At 42.3% G+C, this 22,220-nt stretch overlaps 1 protein-coding gene and 1 long non-coding RNA gene across 2 annotated transcripts in view; one reads left to right on the top strand and one right to left on the bottom strand.

Moving 5' to 3' along the window:
* TMEM255B (transmembrane protein 255B) overlaps window positions 1-864 on the bottom strand; it is a 66,220-nt gene extending 65,356 nt beyond the window's left edge. The window contains exon 1 of the mRNA XM_072994582.2: window positions 695-864. Within this exon, the coding sequence (XP_072850683.1) occupies window positions 695-755 (61 nt within the window). The 5' untranslated portion in view covers window positions 756-864. The remainder of the gene's footprint in view (window positions 1-694) is intronic.
* The window catches only part of LOC144588494 (uncharacterized), a 394,222-nt gene that overhangs the window by 7,101 nt on the left and 364,901 nt on the right, over window positions 1-22,220 (top strand). The gene's annotated exons all lie outside the window — the stretch shown is intronic.

Here is a 22,220-nt window from a genome sequence, read left to right as displayed (position 1 = left end):
AGTCTGGCAGCAGATAACAAATCACCGCAAATAAACTCAGAATCCCTAAAGAAACTGTATTGAAGGAGCATCTCCAAAAGCCACTTTCTTTGTTTTCAAATCTATTTGATACTGATTATAGCAGCAAGTGGAAAAGAACAAGCCGGGCATGATAATTTCAAAAATATTTTAAAAGTTAGGAGTCCTTTTCTTTCCGGAATCAATTGCCCCTTGGTAAATAGCGCAAGAAATGGAATTTGCAAAGGACTGATGGGTGATTTTTGTTTGGTTTCGGATTTTGCAAACACTTCCTATCTTTAGAGTCTCCGAAGTAGATGAAGTCAGACGTTCTTTAAGTCAGACGTTCTGAACGCACGTGTTTTCCGCCTGATCCTATGAATTTGCCCTGATCCGCTTCAAGGAAAGGCCTGTTTACTCTGAAAAGGAATAAAAATCCAGGATCGTCCCCCTGCCTCACAACACACACTTTGGAGCGGGATTACCCACACTTTTTTCTGTGCACGTGAAGGTGGGACGCACGTTCTGCCCCTCACAGTTCCATGCACGCAGGACCCAGTTTGTCCCCTCAAAAATTCTCTTTTTGACTCCCCGCCTTGACATTCATCCCTGTACGCAACGCTGTGCAAGGAACCGAACCCGCGCCTGCCAGGTTCTGCTCCCGGCCCGGGTCGTCTGAGCGCAGGACGTGACTTACCGGAGGGGTCGAGCATAGCCAAAGGATCCGTCATGGAGGCAGAAGAAGCAGAAGGCTGCATCCTGTGGGTGCCCCGCTCGTTTCCAAGCCGCGAGATCTTAACGGAGAGCACGCAAAGCTATCCGGCCCGGGGCATAGAGACCCGTCCCTGAAGATGAGGAGGGAGCGGAGAGGCCGGAGGCAGAAGAAGAGGCGGCGCCGGTGGCCGAGGGTGGAGCGAGAGAGCCCGCCAGCCAGCCCGCCCGCCAGCCGCTCTAACCTTGGGCTCTTCGGGGCGGCGGTGGCGGGAGCTGGGTCGCCTCACCTTCGCGCCTGTTCAGGTTTTTTAGGGGCAGCGTCTGTCAGGGAGCAGGGGAAAGGGTGTACTTCTCCACGGCTCGACGGTTGCCGTCTTTTTTGTGACTGCACAGAAGGCAGAAAGGCAACGCGGGAGTTGTTACGCTTTTCCTTACACGAAGGCTAAGGAAGAAATAAGGAGGACCTTTTCCAGAGTCCTGTGCCCGCCGCCGCCGCCGCCGCCGCCGCCGCACTTTCCCCGCCACAATTACGAGCAGCGAGTTCTTTCTCGCGCCAGGGCGCCGCTGACGAATAGGGGGCTCAAATATGCTCAACACGGGAAGGTTTCCACGCGTATTGAGCAGTACTGTACTGGGGAAAGCTTCGCCTAGTGAATTTCTGCTCTTTGTCGTGCTAGCGGCATGAGTGGCCGCTGGGATTTATTTATTTATTTAGTTGACAGCTTCTGTTTTCGAAGGCACAATCTGATTTAATTTTTTTTATTAGGTAGAGATAATAAGGAGCAACCTTTTAAACCCCTTGTTCCCCGCTCAGGAGCCATCTTCGGCTGGTAGGCGTTGTCTGTTGTCGAGGAGTGAGAAGGTTTTTAACCTGAGGTGTCCCGCTGCCATGGTGTACGTCCTCTCTCTCTCTCTCTCTCTCTCTCTCTCTCTCTCTCTCTCTCTCTCTCTCTCTCTCTCTCTCTCTCTCTCTCTCTCTCTCTCTCTCTCTCTCTCTCTCTCTCTCCTCTCCCTCTCCCTCTCCCTCTCCCTCTCCCTCTCCCTCTCCCTCTCCCTCTCCCCCCTCCCTCTCCCTCCCCTGGGCATTCCTAAACTAACGGGATTGACCACAAGGCTGGCTGGAGATCTCACCTCCAGACAACCCCCCCAGAGTTGCTGACAATTGCATTTATTCGTAGGTAATGGGCAGCCAAACAAACTGGGAGGAAATATACTGAAGGGGTTAGTGGGATTAAGTCTTGGGAAGCCTCTGAGGATTCCCCCCCCCCAGAAAGCACATGCCATACCCCTTATTCCAATGTATATCTGTGAGGGAGGGGGTCTTGAAGGACACCCCATCATTTATCAGGAAACTTGGAATCAATAACCAAATAAGGAACATAACTTTTATCAGGAACTATTTACAACACTTCTCCAGCACTAAGTTCTCCACCAAAACGCAGTAGTGCGGAATCAGCTAGTGTCCAGGGCACAACACAGTCGAGACTTGTACACTCTCACCCCCTGGAATGGTCCCTCCCAGTGCTGTTGATTTCAGGTCATGCCCTCCCAACTGACCTGTCCTTCCTTAACACCTGTCAGGCATCTTGCACTTTAAGTTCAGTCTTTGGGACCTCCTTGGGCTCTTCCAGGCTGAGCTCCTTCAGATACTCTGGAGCATAATCTACCAGGGTGTGTGCATGCGTTGTGTTTGGAAGTCATGAAACCACCAAGGCCATGAAACCAGCATTCATTTCAGAACTTGACTCATCATCTTCCCATTCGGGGGCATCCATCCCGTCCTCAGTCCCACTTTCTTCTTCCTGTCTGCCAGCTGCCCCCAGCTCCTTTGCCAGCTTCCTTGTATTTACTTCCTAGCAGGAACCTCCACTTTTAAACCAGTGAGACATAGTATGGTGAACTATTTTGGTGTGTTTGGGCGCATTTGGATTCCTACCATATTGTGTCTCAATACTCTGGTGGGCATAGCCACCACTAGGGTGGAGTAACTGGAGCTGAAATGTAGGGGTGGCAAACAGAGGGGGCATTAAGCCATCTGTTAGTATTTGTTGCTGAAAGGCCATGGGACTCGCCTTCCCCAAGTATATCGACTCCTTCCCAGGCAGAAGGAAAGGATGAAACAGACTTTGTCCAAAAACAATAAGGCATTCCTCTCCATTCCTCTGTTCTGTCCCTGCATATGCCAATCTCATGTGACCCAAGCATAGCCAATAGGGCAGCCAAGCCCCAGGTAACAAAACTGCTAGTAACAGCTTTGTTGGGGTGTGTGATGATGGGTTTCATAAGAGTCCCTAATGAATATGGCCACCTGTGCAAGAGTCCACCCTCTTCCAGACCAGGTCCTCTTTCATACTTCCAGTCTTTCTGCTTGGTTGTTTCCTCAAGTTTGCCATTAGAGCCTCGACCTCAAGGCGGAATTCTGCTTTTTGCTGAATATGTTCATACATCTACAGTAAAAGTCTACCCTCAGTCTTTTTTTCCCCCCTTGGCAATGAGTGTACAGGCCATTTTGATGAGATGCTACTCAACCCCCTCTTTCTGGCAGATTATGTTCCAGACTATCTAAAGGAGCTCAGCCTGGAAGAGGCCAAGGAGCCTCCAAGGACTGACCTTCAGCTATGAGATTCCCAAAGGTCTTGAAACAGGGACAGGTCTGCCGAGAAGATCTGAGCCCATATCAGTGGCTCAGGACGAAAGGGATACAAACTTTGACTGTATTGGGCATTAGACATTAGCTGATACTCTGTTACTGCCGAAAAGCTTATTGGTGGGAAAGCATAGTAAACAGTTACTAATAGGTGTTGTATTTGTTGTTGGGATACTGATTTCTGATAAGGGATGGATAGCACTAGGGTGTCCATTAATCCCCATCTCCCTCAGAAGAGGGATACCTCTTTAACATGTATCATTGCAGTGTCTGTGCACAATAAAATTAATGTATTTAAGATTCTGGAGTCTGGGTAAGCAACCCCTGCATTCTCCTCTTTGAGCATTTATGGTGTTTGATAATACCTAGGCTTCACTTTCTTACTCATAACTGACCAAGACTTAGCCACAAAATGTGAAACCTGTAGATCCCAGAAAGTGAAAAACGACCATGAATAAGAGCAATGGTTTTGAGCTTGGTGAAGTACTTTCCCTTCAACACTGTTTGTGACTGATTATTTTTATGTCCACCCACAGATACGACCAGTCAATTGAAAAAGAGTGCACTGGTAGAGTTCTGTTGTTGTTGTATTTCCATAAATAAATAATCATAATTGTGTGTAGTCAAGCTGATTTATGGCGACTCTTCCCAGTTCTTGTTGTTTTAGGTAGGGAATACTCAGAAGTTGGTTGCCACTGCCATCTTCGATGGGGGTGCCCTGGGACTGCGTAGCTTGCCTGTGGCATTTGCATAAGTACTAGCACAATTTTTCTTGTGGTTCTTAATCATGCTACTGTTTGTGCAACTGGCTGTAGAATCAGATTTCCAACTAATTATGCAACTAATTCTGCAATGTGTTGCACAACTACAGCTGCATTGGATTCTCCCCCTTGTGTATTCATAGTCTAGAACTAGGTATGTGCAAGCACAGTATTATTTGTGCTAATGGAATATTGAGTCCTAACTTAGGTAAGCATTTTTTCATACTCAAAGCTTACATTTCTCTTCAAAAAGGCTTAAGGTGAAGGTAAAACCATTTTGAATGAATTGTGTGTCTAAAGGACTGTGCATAGCTCAATTAATGCAAAAGAAGCTCAAAAGCACATTTTAGGTTTCATTTAAAATTATGAGAAAATGCTTTTGTATTATTATTATTATGTACTTTCTTTGCAAATACTGACTTGAATGAACATGTAATTTGAAAATACATCTCCTTTTTTCCTATTCTGCACTGAAAACATTCATTTGGGTCCAAAACAAGTCTCAGAATGTTTTTAGTGCCATGCATAAAAACCCAGGTTAATCACAAACAGCAACTGCAAATTTTGGGCTAGATATACTAAATCCTGAAAGGTCCCATCACCCAGCAAACAGTTGTGAATAGTCTATACCAGCTTTACCTATGAGTGTATAATTTACCTCTGTGGACATATCCTAAGGGTGACATTTGACTTTCAGCAGAAGGCCTTCTGAAGAAAGAAATACAATCAATTAAATGTAAAATGTCAAGCTTTACCTTTGAGATAGCCATTTTAGTAACAGAGAAAAATGTCTCTTGCTTGCCCTTCTCTTCTCTTTCTCCTTCTGCTCTTTTAAAAAAACATAATTAACTCACCATAAAGTAACAAGCTGCTTGGAGAGATAAAAGCAAAGAGGAGGTATCAGCAGTAATGTAGTTGTCATTTCCGAAGCACAGGGTCCCTTCATGAGGTTTACACAATTACACATACTCTCTCTCTCTCTCTCTCCCTCTCCCTCTCCCTCTCTCTCTCTCTCTCTCTCTCTCTCTCTCTGTGTGTGTGTGTGTGTGTGTGTGTGTCAACTTCATGAGTGCATTCACACACATTCCAAATTATGGCTTAGGTGCAGCTACATAGGGGGTAAGGCAGGAATCCAGGAAAAAGGAAGGGGGAAGTTTATTTTATTTTATTTATTACATTTATAGCCTGCCCATCTAGTCATATAGACTACTCTGGGTGGCTAACAACATATCATATAACAATTTAATAGTTTAAAATCATAACAGTATATTGCAAAGTAAACAATGATCCAAGATGGGAGAAAAGCACAAGTTGTCATCCAGAGACCAGTCTCCCAACTTCCTTCTTGCATAACTTGTGAAATGTGGAGGCAGCAGCAGTTGTCAGTTTTCCTACGACACAACCTCACACTTCTACCACTTCTCCTTCTCCTTTGCTTGGTAATAGGGCACTACAACACACACACACACACACACACAAATGCACACACACATATGCACATGCACAGAGCTGGGTGGGGGGAAAGAGGAGAACTTTTCTAAGCAGTCTAATGAGTGAGTTGCAGGATGGCTCCTTTTCTGGATTTTACTTAATACGTTGCATGCATGTGCAGACAAATGAGACCACGGGTTTGAGTCTGCGAAAGCTAAACAGGGTGGCTAGAAGATAGGACATTTTGCTTATTCATAGAGTTAGCATGAGTCGGAGGCAATTTGATTGAACATAACAACAGCAGCACCACCTCCACCAAATTTAAATAATCACACAAATATTACACTAAGGTTAAACAATCCGCCAATAATTCACACTAGGCCTAATGCGATTATTACCTGGTGAAATGCAGTTTTCCTTCTCATATGCAGTATAGAAGGAAAACTGCATTTCATCAAGTAAAAAAAGGTAGCACAGCAAAAGCAGAGATAGGATCCCTGCTGAATCTTGAAAGAGCTGTCTGACTTACATGCAACTAACAGTCACCTGGAGATTTATTGTTAAAAACCAACCACCTGGAAAGAACCAGAATGGAAAGACTTTATGTGCTTGACTTATTCTTCTGTAAGTGGAAGCAGAATTGTCCAGTGTTGCCACAGATCTATCTGGCTAAGACACAAGTAGAAACACAAGTAACATGAGAGACACAAGTTAATTTCTCTAACTGGAAGGCACCTGAGGGCATAGATGCACAGGATATGAGGCAGATAGGAAGAACTACAAACACTGTAAATAATTAATCTAATCTGCATCTTCTCATTTCCTAGAGCCGTGGTTCCCAACCTTGGGGTCCCCAGATGTTATTGCACTACAACTCCCAAAGATCCTGGCCAGTACACAGCTAGTGGTGAAGGCTTCTGGGAATCGCAGTCCAAGAACACCGGGGTTACCCAAGGTTGTGAACCACTGTCCTAGAGCAAATGAAAACTTTATTTTTCTTTTTTGAAAAGTGATTAAAAGGATGGAACAATTCATTACCGACATTTAACTGTGTCTTTTTATACTCGCTAAAATGCAAAGGGAAACATCTATCTATCTATCTATCTATCTATCTATCTATCTATCTATCTATCTATCTATCTATCTATCTATCTATCTATCTATCTATCTATCTATCTATCTATCTATCTATCTGTCTGTCTGTCTGTCTGTCTGTCTGTCTGTCTGTCTGTCTGTCTGTCTGTCTATCTATCTATCTATCTATCTATCTATCTATCTATCTATCTATCTATCTATCTATCTATCTATCTATCTATCTATCTATCTATCTATCTATCTATCTATCTATCTATCTATTTAACTTATATGCCATCAACTCTACCCAAAGGTCTCTGGGTGGCTTACAACAATTAAAATACAAAATACATGTATTAATGCAGTATTACCAAGTGGGTTGTTTGTCTAATTATAACCAAGAAATCACACTGTCTGAACTGCAGCCATTCAGATTTGATAATAATATGCTGTGAGCACATTCCCCCCCCCTTTTATTTATCCAAGAAGCATTAATGCAAACAAACATTTAAAATGAGTTAAACAGATTCCCTTATAGTTCTGCAGAGCAGTAAGGGTAATAAATATTTTAAAGCTTCTACATGTGGTGAGTATAACATTTCCACAGAAGCTATTCTGGCAGGGATCAAACAGCATTTGTGTGTTCAGTGTCTGCAGTTTTCATTCTTTTTTGTAAGGGTCCACACAGGTAAGCAGCGAATTGTAATGTGAACTGTCTTGGAGTGGACTGGGAAACTTGAGATGGCTATTGCATTTTGCAACAGAATAGAAATTTGAGCAGCTATGAGATTAAAAAGAGAAACTACAGGACTATGGCAACTGTGGTGCAAGCGTAGGTTTAAAGTCACAAAAGACCTTTTTGAACGTTACAAAATAACATGCCTATCTGAACAACAAAACCCTTTCAAAAGACACAGAATGGCAGACATCACATTATCCCAGCTTAGAGGTTCCCAAACTTGGGTAGCACCTGGATTACTCAAAGAACCACTGATCTAAATCATCCCAAATGCTTCCCTGAAGCAAGAAGGACTCCCAGGGAATCTCAGAACCTGAAAGAGGAGGACAGGAAGCTTTCTATTAGTTTTAATGAATTATTTTTCTGTACCAAATCCAGTGGATGACAGAGTTATTTATTTATTTATTTATTTTATATTTTTATTTATATTTAATTTATGTCCCGCTCATCTAGACCGAAGTCTACTCTGGGCGGCTGACAACATACGAAAATAGTAAAATAAAATAAACAATAACATTTAAACCATAAGGATAACAATAAATTAAGTATTGACAAGAGGGAAGGCCTGACTAAAGAGCCAGGTTTTGAGTTGGCTCTTAACCTAGCGAGGGAGCCAGACAAATTTCAGGGGGATGATTGTTCCAGAGGTGAGGGGCCACTGCCGAGAAGGTCTGCTTTCTTGTTCTTTCTCTTTGGGCCCCTCTTGGTGTTAGGCCCCTCAGCCCACCATCTTGACTAAAGCGAGTGATTTGGGTAGATCTAGGGGGGAGGAGGCGTTCCGCCAGATATTGAGGTCCTAAACCGTTTAGGGCTTTATATGTCATCATTAGTACTTGGAAACGAATGGGCAGCCAATGCAGGGCAGCCAGAGTAGGGGAGATATGTTGGTGTTTTCTCACCCCGTAAGATGTCTTGCTGCCATGTTCTGCACATTTGAAGCTTCTGCATCAATCTCAAAGATAGCCCCACATAGAGCGCATTACAGTACTCTAATCTCAATACTACAAGCACATGGACCAGAGTGGTGAGGGCCCCCACATCAAATAGGCAGTATGGACCACTGTTGCTACCTAGGTCTCCATGGTGAGTGCCGGGTTAATATGGACCCCCAGACTGCGAACTGAATTCTTTGTGGTGAGAATCACCCACCCCCAAAAAAGAGGGAGTTCCCCAACCACTGACATCAGGGCCACCCACCCTCAGGACCTCCATCTTGTCCAGGTTCAGCCTCAGACCATTCACGTCAGTACAGCCTCCAGACAGCGCTGAAGGGATGAAACGGCATCCACTGTTGATGGAGAAAATGAGGTGTAGAGCTGGGTGTCATCAGTGTACTGATGACACGAAACCCCACACCCCCTGGTGACCTGACTCAGCAGCCTCATGTAGACATTAAACATATCTACATGAATAAATTTATGCAACAGGATTTTGCCTAGTGAGACTTACATATGAGTACTGATGCTTAGAAATGCACAGTTAAAGCGTGAAGTGTCTTTAGCACATTATAGCCACCAAATGACAGTGGTGAGAGCCCTGGTTTGTATACAAATAATAATTCTAAAATAAATTTGTTTATTGAAGTTCATTGAAGGAAATCTTCCTACCCTTACTCCCTCCAATAGCTCTCTGCAACCATCCTATATTTTTTGCCTGGTCCATGGGTGCGGAATTAGCTCTAGGAAAGGCAGAGAAGTGTTAGATCCCACAGCCAAGGCTGGATCCTTTAAGGCTCCCCACTTTGTAGATAGAGGGAAATTCAATCTTGTCCCAGGGCTTCCCCTGGACCTCTCCTAGTTCCTGGAACCTCCAGACTGCCTTGTTGCCTTAATATTTGGAGCATGTGCTGGACCTGAACACCACGAGATTCTGCATGAGATAGATTATCTAGACTCATTTCAAATTCATTTCAAACCTAGTTTGGTCATCTTAGTGGACAAATTTTTGGTGAGAATTAGACAGAATGTTTGTGTCCTAGTTGGCTGTGTTAGATTTTTAGGGACCTAAGTAAATAAACGAGTGAGTGAGTGAGCAAGTAAGTAAGAGGCAAAGGGAAGGGATGACTCCAGAGGAAATTGCTAGTTGACAAATCAACAGATCAAAGGCAGCTTCCTCTGTTGAATGTCCATGCAAACACATTCAAAGCTTTGTCTGCTTCTGCTGACTCCTGTAGTGCAATAATTGTTTGTATTTGTTTGGATGGCTACAGCTATTCCATCAATGGAGGCAAGAAAGGAATCAGTTTTTAAAACTGGAAATCAAAGTAAGTGTGTGTGTATGTGTGTGCATGTGTGTGTGTGTGTGTGTGTCCAGCAACCTATGCTGTCACATAAATGTTGAAGACATCTTGTTAAAATGAATGTGCTAAAGTTAAAGTTGTCTCCTAGTCAAACTAACACCAGAAAAAAGTTTTTAAATGTTAACACGCACAAAATTAGATAAACAATAACAGTCATTAAGACACTAGTAAGTGTACATAAAACAAACAGATGGTTCTGGTCAAAACAGAAGGACATAGAGCCCTCTTTAAATTAGTTTAAATAACAATTAGTACCTATGGAGCTGTTGTCAAGATTAAAGGAAAAAATGGGTGGGGGGGGAGAAGAAAAAAGGATAAAATATTGTAGAACTTTTAAGACTAATAGATTTACTTTAGTGTGAGCTTCCATGACTCAAAATCAACATCTTCAAACCAAGGATTATAAATACTATGCCCTTCATATTTAGATATACAGTGGTGCCTCGCTTAACGATTGCCTCGTTTAGCGATGAATTCGCATAACGATGTGTTTTTTAAGAAAATAATATGCACCGTATAACGATGTTTCCTATGGGCGATTTTCGCTTAGCGAAGTTTGGGACCATGCTTCGCATAACGAATGCGGTTTTAGGTCCCCTGCTTCACTTAACGATGTTTCTTTTTTCAATTAAAAAAGTGTCTTAGAAGGGTCAAAAACGGTTCTAAATGCTTGGATTCATTAGAGGACCCCTTAAGTCATGTGCAAACCTGATTTGGCTTTGATCTGACTTTTCGTTAATTTATGGTGAATTTTTTTTCGGCCCATAGGAACCAATGGACCTGTCAAAATCTGACAGCTCCATGCTTTCCTATGGGGGAGAAAACAATTCACCATAAATTAACGAAAGTTCAGATCAAAGCCAAATCAGGTTTGCACACGGCTTAGGGGGTCCTCTAACGAACCCAAGCACTTAGAACAGTTGCTGGGTCTTCATTAATTTTTTGTGAATTTTTTCTTCCCCCATAGGAAATAATGGAGCTGTCAGATTTTGACAGCTGTCAAAAGTTGGGGGGAAAAAATTCACCATAAATTAATGAAAAGTCAGATCAAAGCCAAATTAACTTTTGCATCCGTTTTAGAGGGTGCAGAAGCTAATCCAAGCATTTAAAACCATTTTTGACCCTTTTATGACACACTTAATTTTGCAAAAATTGACTTCACAAAGCCATTGAAATGTATTGAGTCAGCTTCAATACATTCCAATGGAGGAAACATTGTTTCGCTTAGCGATGTTTCCTATGGGTTTTTTCGCTTAACAACGACAATCCGTTCCAATGCATTCCTATGGGAAATGGTGTTTCGCATAGCGATGGTTTCACATAGCGATGTTTTTTTTGGAACGAATTAACATCGCTATGCGAGGCACCACTGTATTGCCATGGTGTTAGGGATCATGACCAAGTGAGAAGATAAATAAATAAAGTGATAATGCATTATTAACACAGGAATTGGACTAAGATGTTTTCCCCAAAACTGCAGGTCATAGACAGCATGATCATCTGTATGCCAAATTGATTTAGCTGTCATAGAAAAGCTAAAAGTTATTTCTGGTGAAGAGATCAGGCTATATCAAGGGAGACAACTATTTTTATATCTCCAATATACTGCAGAAAGCTGAAGAAATTTATATATGTTGTGGACTAAGAAGCATTGATCTGGATTTAGGCCCTTAGGGATGCGGTGGAATTAGTTTACGTAGCCAATTTCCACTGTCTGCCTCTCCAGTCTTCCTTTGTAATTTCTTTTTTTCTACAGTAGCCACTTTGAGATCTGTAACAGATTGTCCTGGGAGATGAAAGTGTTCTGAAGCTGGACTTTCTGCATTGCCTTTCCTGATGTCAGATTTGCGTCCACTCATTCTTTTGCACATAAATTGTTGGCAGAAGATGGCATTGATCACATTAGAAGGTGTGACACCTTAATGTTGTAGCTGACATTTTTGGGAGCTCAAATGAGGCCCAGGATTTCTTGACTTTTTGGGGCCCCCTCATTGTTTGAGAAGAAAGATTAACATATTTTAACGCAATGAATATAATGTAAAAAAGTTTTTTTAATTCATAGAATGCATAACAGTATAATTTTATTTAGCTTTATCTTTAGGCTGAGGTAACGCCCAGACCTGTGAGGCAAGGTCCAGACCAAATGGCACTGCTGCCCCCTCACCTCATTGGACCGGGCTGCCAGATATGAGGACAGAACTGCCATCCGGATTTGTGGCAGGGTCTTGTTCCTGTTTCTGTCTCCATTTTGTGCTCTCTATTGTGTGTCTAATGTGGTATTGATAGTATGGTGTAGTGGATAGAATAAAGGACTAGGACTCAGGAGGCCTGGGTTCAAATCCCTTCTCAGCCATGGAAACTCACTGGAGGTGTGAAACTGGTAACTCCTTAAATATCTCAGTTACCTAGAAAGTTCTATGAGGGTTGCTATAAGTCAATTCCAACTTGATGGCACACAACAACAGTTGTGTATAAGTAGCTATTTATGATTCGGTGTATGTGCTCTCTGTAGGCTAGTACAAAATGTTCCCTCAAGCTTGGGAGATGGAAGTATTGCAGTCCAGAACAGGTTGTATAGATGGTACACCTCAGCAGTTTCACTTGGGCACTGTAGGTGATTACTAACTGTGTTCTGTTATATTTCTGGGGCCTGTTTTATAGCAGATGGTTGCTGAGTGCCAATCTGGCTCTATTAATGTGTTTTTCACCAGGCTGAGTTGGTATTGGTTTTTTGAGAAATGCCCGTCAAACTCCAGGAGTGCTGAGTGTCTCTCCTGTGGTCCTGACCAAGTCTAATTATAACAGAGATCTTGGTTGAAGACCATGAACTCGGTGCTATGTTCAGGGTAGAAAGTAGAGGCATGTAAGTATGAGTAAAGGCTGGCAGGTTTCTGTTTTAACATGTTGCTAATACGTCCCTTGCTCAGTTCCACAGTGATACCCAGAAAGTGCACTTGTCGTGTGGACTGATTCAGGAACACGTTGACGGGAGGATGAAACTTACCAGAGTCCTGGTGGAATTTCTCCAGAGATTCCTTGCTATGAGCAGCCCAGGTATTTACAATGTTTTCTATGAATCTCAGATGGAGGAGAAGTTTCTGGGTACAGAACTGAGGAAGCATTGTTTTCAGTCAACCACAACTATATCTGCATACTGTGGAGCCATAAGTGTCCCACTGACCTTGAGATACAGATACAGATACAGAGATACAGAGTTGTGTGTCATCCACGTAATGGTGGTAACCCCCCCTCCAAAAAAAAAAAAAGCTCTGGAGAGCCTATCCCAGTGGTTTCATGCCGATGTTAAATTTATTTACTGTATATACTTCTATTTTTATCTCACTTTTCTCCTAAAAAGGGACCCAAGGTGACTTACATCATTAAAAACACAATATTAAAAGCAAATTATTCAAATATTAAAGAAGAATTAACAACTTATTTAAAATACTGGGTAACAGCATTCCGAAAAAAACCCCAATGAACTGATATGAGTACAAACCAAATAGCATGGGGGACAAAACAGAATCCTGAGGAACACCACAGGCCATTGTCCAGGATGTAGAACAGGATCCCCCCCCGCCAGCACAATTATTTCAGTTCTCTCCAGGAAGGACTGGAGTCACTGTAAAACAGTGCCATCAAGTCCCATCAAAAGCCACTGAGAGTCCAGAAGAACCAGCAGGGACACACACTATAAATAGGAGAGGTCCTGGATTTATTTTAACAAATCCTTTAACGGTACTTTTAATGAATCAATAGCTCCAAACTAAAAACTTCAGACAGTCTTTTGTAGCTACACACTGTAAGAGAACATGAGTATGAGTGTCAGAATCACTTCAATGAGTGGGAAGAATGTTTTTGCTTTGCCATGGAAATATGAATGATTAAACAAGCTTTTAGGACCAAATATTTGACAGAGGGTCACAAAAATGCAAGACTAAATAATGCTGGACGTCTTAATGGAGCAATAGTACTGCACGTATAGGATGAAACTGAGAAAAATTCTGGCCATAAGACTCTCCAATAGAAGGCCAAGGAAATATCCACACTTGAAATCCCGAACTGCTGACACCACTCAGAACAGACACCATTGATGTAAAATAGGCTGATGACCTTTTTATTGTGATAATTATTGTGAATGGCCACTTTGAAAAGGTGAGTGGGTGTGAATCCTTCAAAAGATCATGAGACAGTAAAAATGAATATGAACCAAAAATACACACCACACATACATGTATATATATGTACATATGTCTATATGCATGTAGGGATATAGCTACTTTGGGACTTAGCTACTATGTTAACCAGAGGTGGGGTGGCTTCAAGGTAACATTGTTGGCCAGAATCTTGTTACCCTGTTTCCCCCAAAATATGACCTAACCTGAAAATAAGCCCTAGTATGATTTTTCAGGATGCTCGTAATATAAGCCCTACTCCAAAAATAAGGCCCAGTTAAGTGAAACCCTGCCCTCCACCATTGTGCAGCAACCAGAAGATGATGACATGACTGTCTTTGAATAAATGTAGATTGTTGTGCATTAAAAAAAATCCCCTGCAAATAAGCCCTAATGTGTTTTTTGGAGCAAACATTAATATAAGATTCTGTCTTATTTTCAGGGAAACACAGTACTTATGTCCACTTCCATTACACTAGTGATGTACCTTTCAGTGGCAAATTGCTACAAGTTAAGAAGCTAGTGTAGGCACTTCCAGTCACACACCAGTCATGTGACTCAGTGCATGAAAAGGAATCCTCTACTCTTCAACTATACCAGCTTCCTGCTATAAGCTACACCACTGGTTCTTAACCTTGGGTTACTCAGGAGTTTTGGACTGCAACTCCCAGAAGCCTTCACCACCAACTGTGCTGGCTGGGGTTTCTGGGAGTTGCAGTTCAAAAACATCCGAGTAAAAAAGGTTAAGAACCACTGAGCTATACCACTGGCTTTACTCCAGAGGAAATATGCAATGGTACTATGGGTATCCTCTCCCAATGAACTGAGGAGAAAATATGCCACATGGTGGCAAAACAAGTAGATCATCTTTAGAAAGTTACTTTGCAACATCCCTGAAGCATCACAGAGAAGAGAGGTGAAGAAAACAGCAACCGAGGGTAAGTGTAGAGAACATTCTTAGTTTCCACAGTGGCAACTAAAAGGAACTGAGAGGGTTGGGCTTTTGCGTGCCAATACATGTGCACTGGGAGTGGGAGGGAACTAATGGTCTTTCTCTTCCGGCTCTAGAATGCTCCAAAGTTTTGCAACATGTGCGCTACAGAACCCATATGTATGATTCATGCAGGCCACGAAAAAGAACCTCCAGCCTCTGTGCATAATGACTTCAGGAAAGATCGATTTCCACAAAAAATTCCATACCTCATCCTACATTTTCCACTCTATCGGAAAAGTGAGGCAAATCCACCTGTTCTTTCCGGACTTTGAAAAGAGGCAACATATGGATTTCTCTGTGCCCTGTTTTTTTTTGGGGGGGGGGAAACTGATGGCAGAGCGGGGTTTGGAGGAGGTGAAGGTTTTTATCTGCTCTCATGGTCTGGCCACTGACTTGGTCTCAAGGCAGTTCGGTCTCTGGGAACCCAAGGACGTCCACACCCTGAGGCAACGAGTGTGGATGTCACTGTTAAGGTATATGTATGTCAGAGAAACAGCAGCATTTGTACACCACAAAATGACAAGGATGGGCATAATGGAATCCAAAGGTGACCTCTGTGATCTTTCACAGCATCTCCAGTTTCACGTGTACCCATGTAACTCTATGAAGAATTAGAGCCGTTGCATTCCTCATTCGTCTTAATGATGATTTATAAGCCTTTGCTGTAATTTTGTTGTAGATTGCAGAGAGAGATTCTGCTATGGTTGTCTGGCGATGGTTTTTAAATTGAGTTACTCCTCCCCCTTCAATTCTCCTTGATATCTCAGTGCAATATTTCTTAATTTTTCTATTCATCACAATGTTGCCCTCTCCCATTTCTTCTTTATCAGTATACAGTAATTGGTCAGACACAATTTCATCCCCAGCCATTTTGGAGATGTATATCTATACAAGAGTATAACAAGTGGAGCCTGAACCTCGAAGTTGGAACAAGAATCTTGTCGTATGGTGCTCTTCAGGCTCCTGAAGTCCTGAGGACCTGCGGTTAGGAGGTGCAAGAAGTATTTCTTTTTCTTCTGACCTTTCTCAGCTGTGCTCTTTACCAGTGACTAGGCTACGCAGTGTGGTGTGGATATCTAGTATGTTGTAGTGAATTCACTGATGAACTCAGACTCGAGAGACCTGGGATCCCTGTCATGGAAAGTCATGGGGGTGGAACTGTTAAGACTGCTCCATTCTCTCACTTACCTTGAAGGCCCTGTTCAGACCAATGTAACTAATTTAGTTCTGACTTGACAGCACATAATATACACAAAGCGTTCAGGCAGGGACATGACTATCCTTATTGGTATAAACAAAGCCACAGCCCTTAGGTTGTAAGATCTGAGCAAGGTTGTTAACAGGACCTTCTGGAGGTCAATAATTCATAGACTCACCATAAATCAGAAGCAATTGATAGCACTTAATAACAACATTAGTATCGGCTTTGAGGTAACTCTAGTTAAGGGGTTGGAAACCTTCACGAGTCTGAGAGTGTAGATGCCCATCCCAGAGCTTGGAGAGCTGCATTCCCCCAAGATTTCCACCCCACCCACCCCATTTTTTAAAATTTAAAATTCCCCCTTGGACCTTCTAGTTCCCAAGGATTTTTTAAAAATTGACATTCTTGGATGGGCATGGGAGACCTCAAATCATGGCGAAATACCCCCCCTCCCAGTGCCCTTAGAAGGCACCGGAGGTTGTTGTTGTTGTTTGAAGCCCATTTCCCCTGCAAAATATCTTAAAGTGCACTGTGGAGGAGTGTGGGGGAGCTGCATTTAGAACCTGGGAGGGTCACATGCCATTTTGGAACCAAACCAAAATGGAGTGATCCTACTTGCACCAAAAAACAAAACAAGACCTAGCCCCTGGCAGGGAGCCAAAATGCTGTGGGTAGGCATGAATCAGGCAGAGGCTGGTTCACAAGGGCAAGTGGTCAGTGGGAAAAGAATCCAGCCAACCGGCCCATCCCCAGAGTCGATCAATCCATGAGACAAATCCCTGTCTAGTTGCATCCTCAGTCTTGTTTTGGAAAAGCCTTATCTACGATCTAGTCAACCAGATCTTCAAGCTCTTACTTTCCACTCTGCTTATATAGTTCTTGGAAGGGAGAGTAGAGCCGCCACCAAATGCATGAGTGGACGGTCTGGCCCTTGTTACGTCCAACTGTGCAGGGTTGTTCGTATTCATAAATGAATAAATGAATATGAATACCCACATCTCTAGTTTCGATCTAATAGGAAAGAAGTCCACTTGCCATGACTCAACTTCCAGACATGGTAGGAAAGGTTGAAAGCAGCAGGACAAGAGGAAGACCAAATACGAGATGGACTACCTAAAGGAAAGCCATAGTCTTGAGTTTACAAGAGCTGAGCAGGGCTTTTGAAGACGGATCACTTTGGAGATCTCTCATTTACATGGTTGCCATAAGTTGGAGGCAACCTGATGGCACGTAACAAGTCAATGGAAAATAATGTGAATCCGACCTTTCCAGTCCCAGGGTCTTTCCAACATTATCTGTCAATACAGTCACTATCGAGGGTGATAGCAAGTTGCATGATGTTGATACTTATGATGCCGCCAAGGCCAGCCATTAGAGTAATTTATTCTCATGAAACTGTATCTTTGTATTAATTTAGTATTTGGCATACATTGCAACCACATACTTATTCTTTGGCCTCTTTTCTATTGTGGTTTTGAAAGCATTAGTATAAAGAGACATTTCCTGAAAAGAAAAGTAAGGAAAGAGAGAAACATGTTATTCAAATCCACCTCAAAATCCTTTCCATTAAATCTAACAGAACAGTCTAAAGAGAAAATCAGTAAAATGCTGTGTGGTCCTTCCAAACAGACAGCACAAATGCAGAGGTAGGCAGTACTTTTATTGGAGCAAATAAATAAATAAAAAATTAAGTTGCCTTAAGAGACTGTCACAAAATGAGCTGACGTGGCGAACCCTAAAGCCCAATAAGCTTTGTTTGGCATACACTTCTATGAACAGCAGCCTGGTTTTTCAGAGGCATGGAGTATAACCTTGGTAGGCAGATATCTGTAGAAAACATGTACAAGTGAAATGTAATGGAAATGCAAAAGAAAGATAAGCAGATTAACACATTTTGGGAGACACAAACATGCAGCAACTATAATTTGCTGGCTTTTCAATTCATTTCCATAGTTTAGGTGGACCTTATCTAAACAGGATATCAGCAAACAACCGCACACTTCTTATGGCAGGAAAATAGGGTCCTAGAAAATAGGAGTCTTGTGCTAGAATATGGGAATTAGCGAAGCACATTGAAATGCTGCTAATCTATCCATTACTTGGTGTTACAGCCTACTGAAACATAAACAAATTATGTCACACAGATGCAAAATGCTACATGCTGACTCTGCTTTATTATTAGGTAAAGGTAAAGGTTCCCCTTGACATTTTCAGTCCAGTCGTGTCTTACTTTAGGGGGCGGTGCTCATCCCGTTTTCAAGCCATAGAGCCAGCGCTTGTCCGAAGACAGTTTCCGTGGTCACGTTACCTTCCCACCGAGGTGGTACCTATTTATCTACTCGCATTTACATGCTTTCGAACTGCTAGGATGGCGAGGAACTGGGACAAAGCGACGGGAATCCACTCCGTTGCGTGGATTCGATCTTACGACTGCTGGTCTTCTGACCTTGCAGCACAGAGGCTTCTGTGGTTTAGCCCACAGCGCCACCACGTCCCTTTATTATTACCTACAGACAATAAAGTCATAATTCACTGGAAAACCAATAGCCTTCCTTAGATGAGTCAGAGAGTTACTCAGCCTTCCCTTTCATGATTTGTAAATTTCATGCTGCTCAACAGGAATTATATCATTGTCATTTAACCAGATTGCCACTAGTTAAAGACTTCATTTTTTAGTTTCAGTGTACTGGTATATATAACTTTGTTTCATCGCCTGTGAACTCTGTGCACCCTGAAATAAAAAAAGGAAGACTTTAATTAGTGGCCATTTGTGGCTGCTGATGACATCAATCCTGTTATGCAGGCAGAACTTTTGAAATGTTACCTCTCTAAGTCTTCCATCTCTGAAGGGAAGATTGAGGGTAAACATAGAAAAGGTAGAAGGTGGGTTTCTTGGATGAGTAACATCAAAGACTTGCTGGACCTTAACAGAGAACAACTAATCCACACCACAAGAGATAGGCCCGGGACTGAGACAGCAGTCAGAGAGTGGGAAGCTTCTTGCCACAACATCCTAACAGCATCCATTTGAAGCTAATTAATCTTAACTAAAAACCTCACGGTCTGAATAATGCTTAATTCAGTCTTCTGATGTTCGTTACTGCTGATGAAGCCTTGAATACCACAATCACAGTAAAATGGCTTGTTCTCATGTTATGTTAATTTATGCTACTGAGGTTGGGGGGGGGCGGAAAGGTGACAGGTAGAAAAGAAAACACTCAGGTACTCTGCAATGACTGTGAAGGGGAAAATGTCCCTGTTAAAACAAATAAGGCAACATATTTGGCTGCAATCCCACAACCACTTACCTTGGCGTAAGCTCCATTGAGCTCATTAGGATTTATTTTTCTGCATGTCCGTCTGCATATATTCTAAGGAAAAGTTTAGATTTAAATTGTAAGGATGTGTTGCACTATCATGTCATGGTAAGGCTAAAGTTCTGTGTGGACAACTTTTCACATGCTAGATGACTTCTAGATATGTCTGACTATCCCACTCTTGGTTTTACACAGCTGATATAATTATGAATACTTGCACCCTCTTTTTCTGAGGCCAAGACATTAGCTCAACTGTTACATGGTTCACTCCTGAGGCTGCTTCGCTCCTATTCTGCACCATAAGAAACAGTTCAATCCAATTTTTCAAGAACGATTTTACAGGTCCCTAGATATGTGTCAAGTGCCAGGATAAGACTGAAGACAAGTTGCCTAAAAGCTGAAACCAGAGTCATTATTATATCTATATAAAGGGACATCTAAATCCACAAGGCCTATTCCATTTGATACTCCATGACAACTTCCAATCCAACTGGGTCAAGTCCATCAAGAGTTATTTGCTGAAAATTGGTCTTTCCCCGCAAATGCTCTTATCTTATGGAATAAATTACCCACCCACCCCGAAAAAGAAGAAAACTGAGGATATAGAATGTCAAGTCACATTTCCATCATACAAATTGTTATAGTGAGGTTTTGTATCAAAAACTCTGTGGAACCGGCAAATTATTTAACATTTCTGGAAGTAAAAGGGTTTAGAAGAGTCTTTACCTTGGCAATGTGCTTGACCCTCCTTTCTGCTGTACTTGAAGGGAAGTACAAGAATATTCCTCTCACTGAAAGGCTTTGTACCTTTCCGTAAAGGGAGGTCGAAACTCCAGAGCACATGTTCTTCACTTGCCCACATGTAAGGAGATCATCACCCCACTGATTTAAAAAAATTCCTGGCCAACCAGACCAGGGGAATGTCAGGTGGAAAAAAAAAACAGACTTGAGCTTCTTTCAGATATAGACTCGAAGATCACTTACCAAGTAGCCACAATCTGTATAGCGATACTCAGGTCTCGGAAACACTATACTAATTAGATATGAGATTTTAAATGGTCTTTTAATGCTAAATGTTTTTATGAAGTATTTGGAATTTTGGACATTTGTAGAGGTTTATTTTTGCTTTATGATTGGTCTAAGGACTGTAACAACGAACTAACTGACATCATCTCCAGTTTGGTCTTCAACCTTCAGGTAGCCTGAGGCTTACATATGAGGAAAAATTATTTTAACTATGGCGGAAATGCATCTTGACCTATTTGCTTTGGTGATACATTCTCACATCCCGGTTCTGTTAATCAAACAAGTATTAGATAGAAATAACCTTGGGGTTATTAGCTCACTTGCCATAAGCAGTCAGTTACAAGTACTGCTCTAAGAATCCTGATACTAAAATTAGCCCACAGGCAATACTGTACACAATCATAGACACAGAAAAAAAAGTGGGAGACCAAATGAATGCTGGGAGTTGTATTCCAAAAGGTAACATCTTAAAAGTCCTAGTTTTCAGAGTATATTTGATGTCTAAACCAAGGGTGGCTGGACTTTGAGAACACACCTGAAAGAATGCATTGCTGACCCATATGAATGCAGGAGGTTTGGATTGTAGGGTTTTAGGAAAGTAGGGAGAAATGGAGAAGAACAGGAACAGCTGAGGATTACTGATTCAAGAGCCTGTGTCACCATGTCAAGAGGCAAGGAAGTAAAATTATTGGCACAGTTATTTTTCCATCATCGGGTCAGACTGTGTTCTTCTGTTTCTAGCTCTCCATGTTCCAGGTTTTTATGCTGAATTGTTTTTATCCCACAAAATTCCTCTGGGGCCTGGATAAAAAGTCACCAGAGGCCTGGAGGAGATGAGGGAACTAAAAAAGGCATCACGGGGCTGCTTCTTTCCACCTGAACTCTGGGGCAGGACTATTTTTAAGCATCTTCTCTGTCTGAACCTGGTTTAATGATTTGTATTCCTAAACTGTATCGGTAGTAATTAGAGGTGTGCAGAGGTGTTTTTGGACTACTGCTCTCAGAATTCCCCAAGCAGATATGCTGTTTGGGGCATTTTGGGAATTGCAGGCCAAAACATAGATCTTCACATCTCTAGCAGTAGTCAAGCTAGTGGCCACCAATGGCTCTCTTAAAAAAATACAGTGCCAAAAAGATTCAATCCAAACTTAAATGAAGACAACATGGACATCTTTTCCTTTCTTCCCCTTTAAAACAACAAAAATATACTGTACTCTGGGTGCAATGCCCTGACACGGTAAAGCTGTCTAGAGGCACACAGAGGAGCCCAGAAGGAAGGAGACATTGAAAGCACAGGCAGTGTTTCCTTTGCTGGCGGAAGGACATTGTTGAATGGAACCCAGTGGCTGAGTTTTTCACATGTGCAGTGAAAATATTCTCTCATAACCCAATGGCTTGTGGAGGTATTTGGTACAGAAAGAATGCAATTGTGTCCCTTAACACCTACCCTCACAATCGCTGTGGAACAGGAGGTGGAGATTCTAGGACAAGTCCTACTAGGTACAGTACAGTGGTGCCTAGCTTAACGATGAATTCGGATAGCGATGTGTTTTTTTTTTTAATAGGGAAAACATCGCATTGCAATGATCGGTAAGCGTTTTGCTTACCGATCTTCGCATTGCGATGTTTTTTAAACAGCTGATCAGCGGCTCCAAAATGGCCACCGCATCTGCAGAATGGCTGCCCGCAGCGTTTTCGCGCTCTGCCCTCGCTTACTGGGCAGCAAAAATGGTGGCCGGCTCAAGGATTCCCCGCATAGCAGTGAGTTTTCGCCCCAATAGGAACGCATTAAACCCGTTTTAATGTGTTTCTATGGGGTTCCCCCCCACATAGTGATGAATCCAC

Source organism: Pogona vitticeps, chromosome 3 (assembly GCF_051106095.1).
Source record: "Pogona vitticeps strain Pit_001003342236 chromosome 3, PviZW2.1, whole genome shotgun sequence".
Lineage (NCBI taxonomy): Eukaryota > Metazoa > Chordata > Lepidosauria > Squamata > Agamidae > Pogona > Pogona vitticeps.
This window is presented reverse-complemented; position numbering and strand designations above follow the sequence as displayed.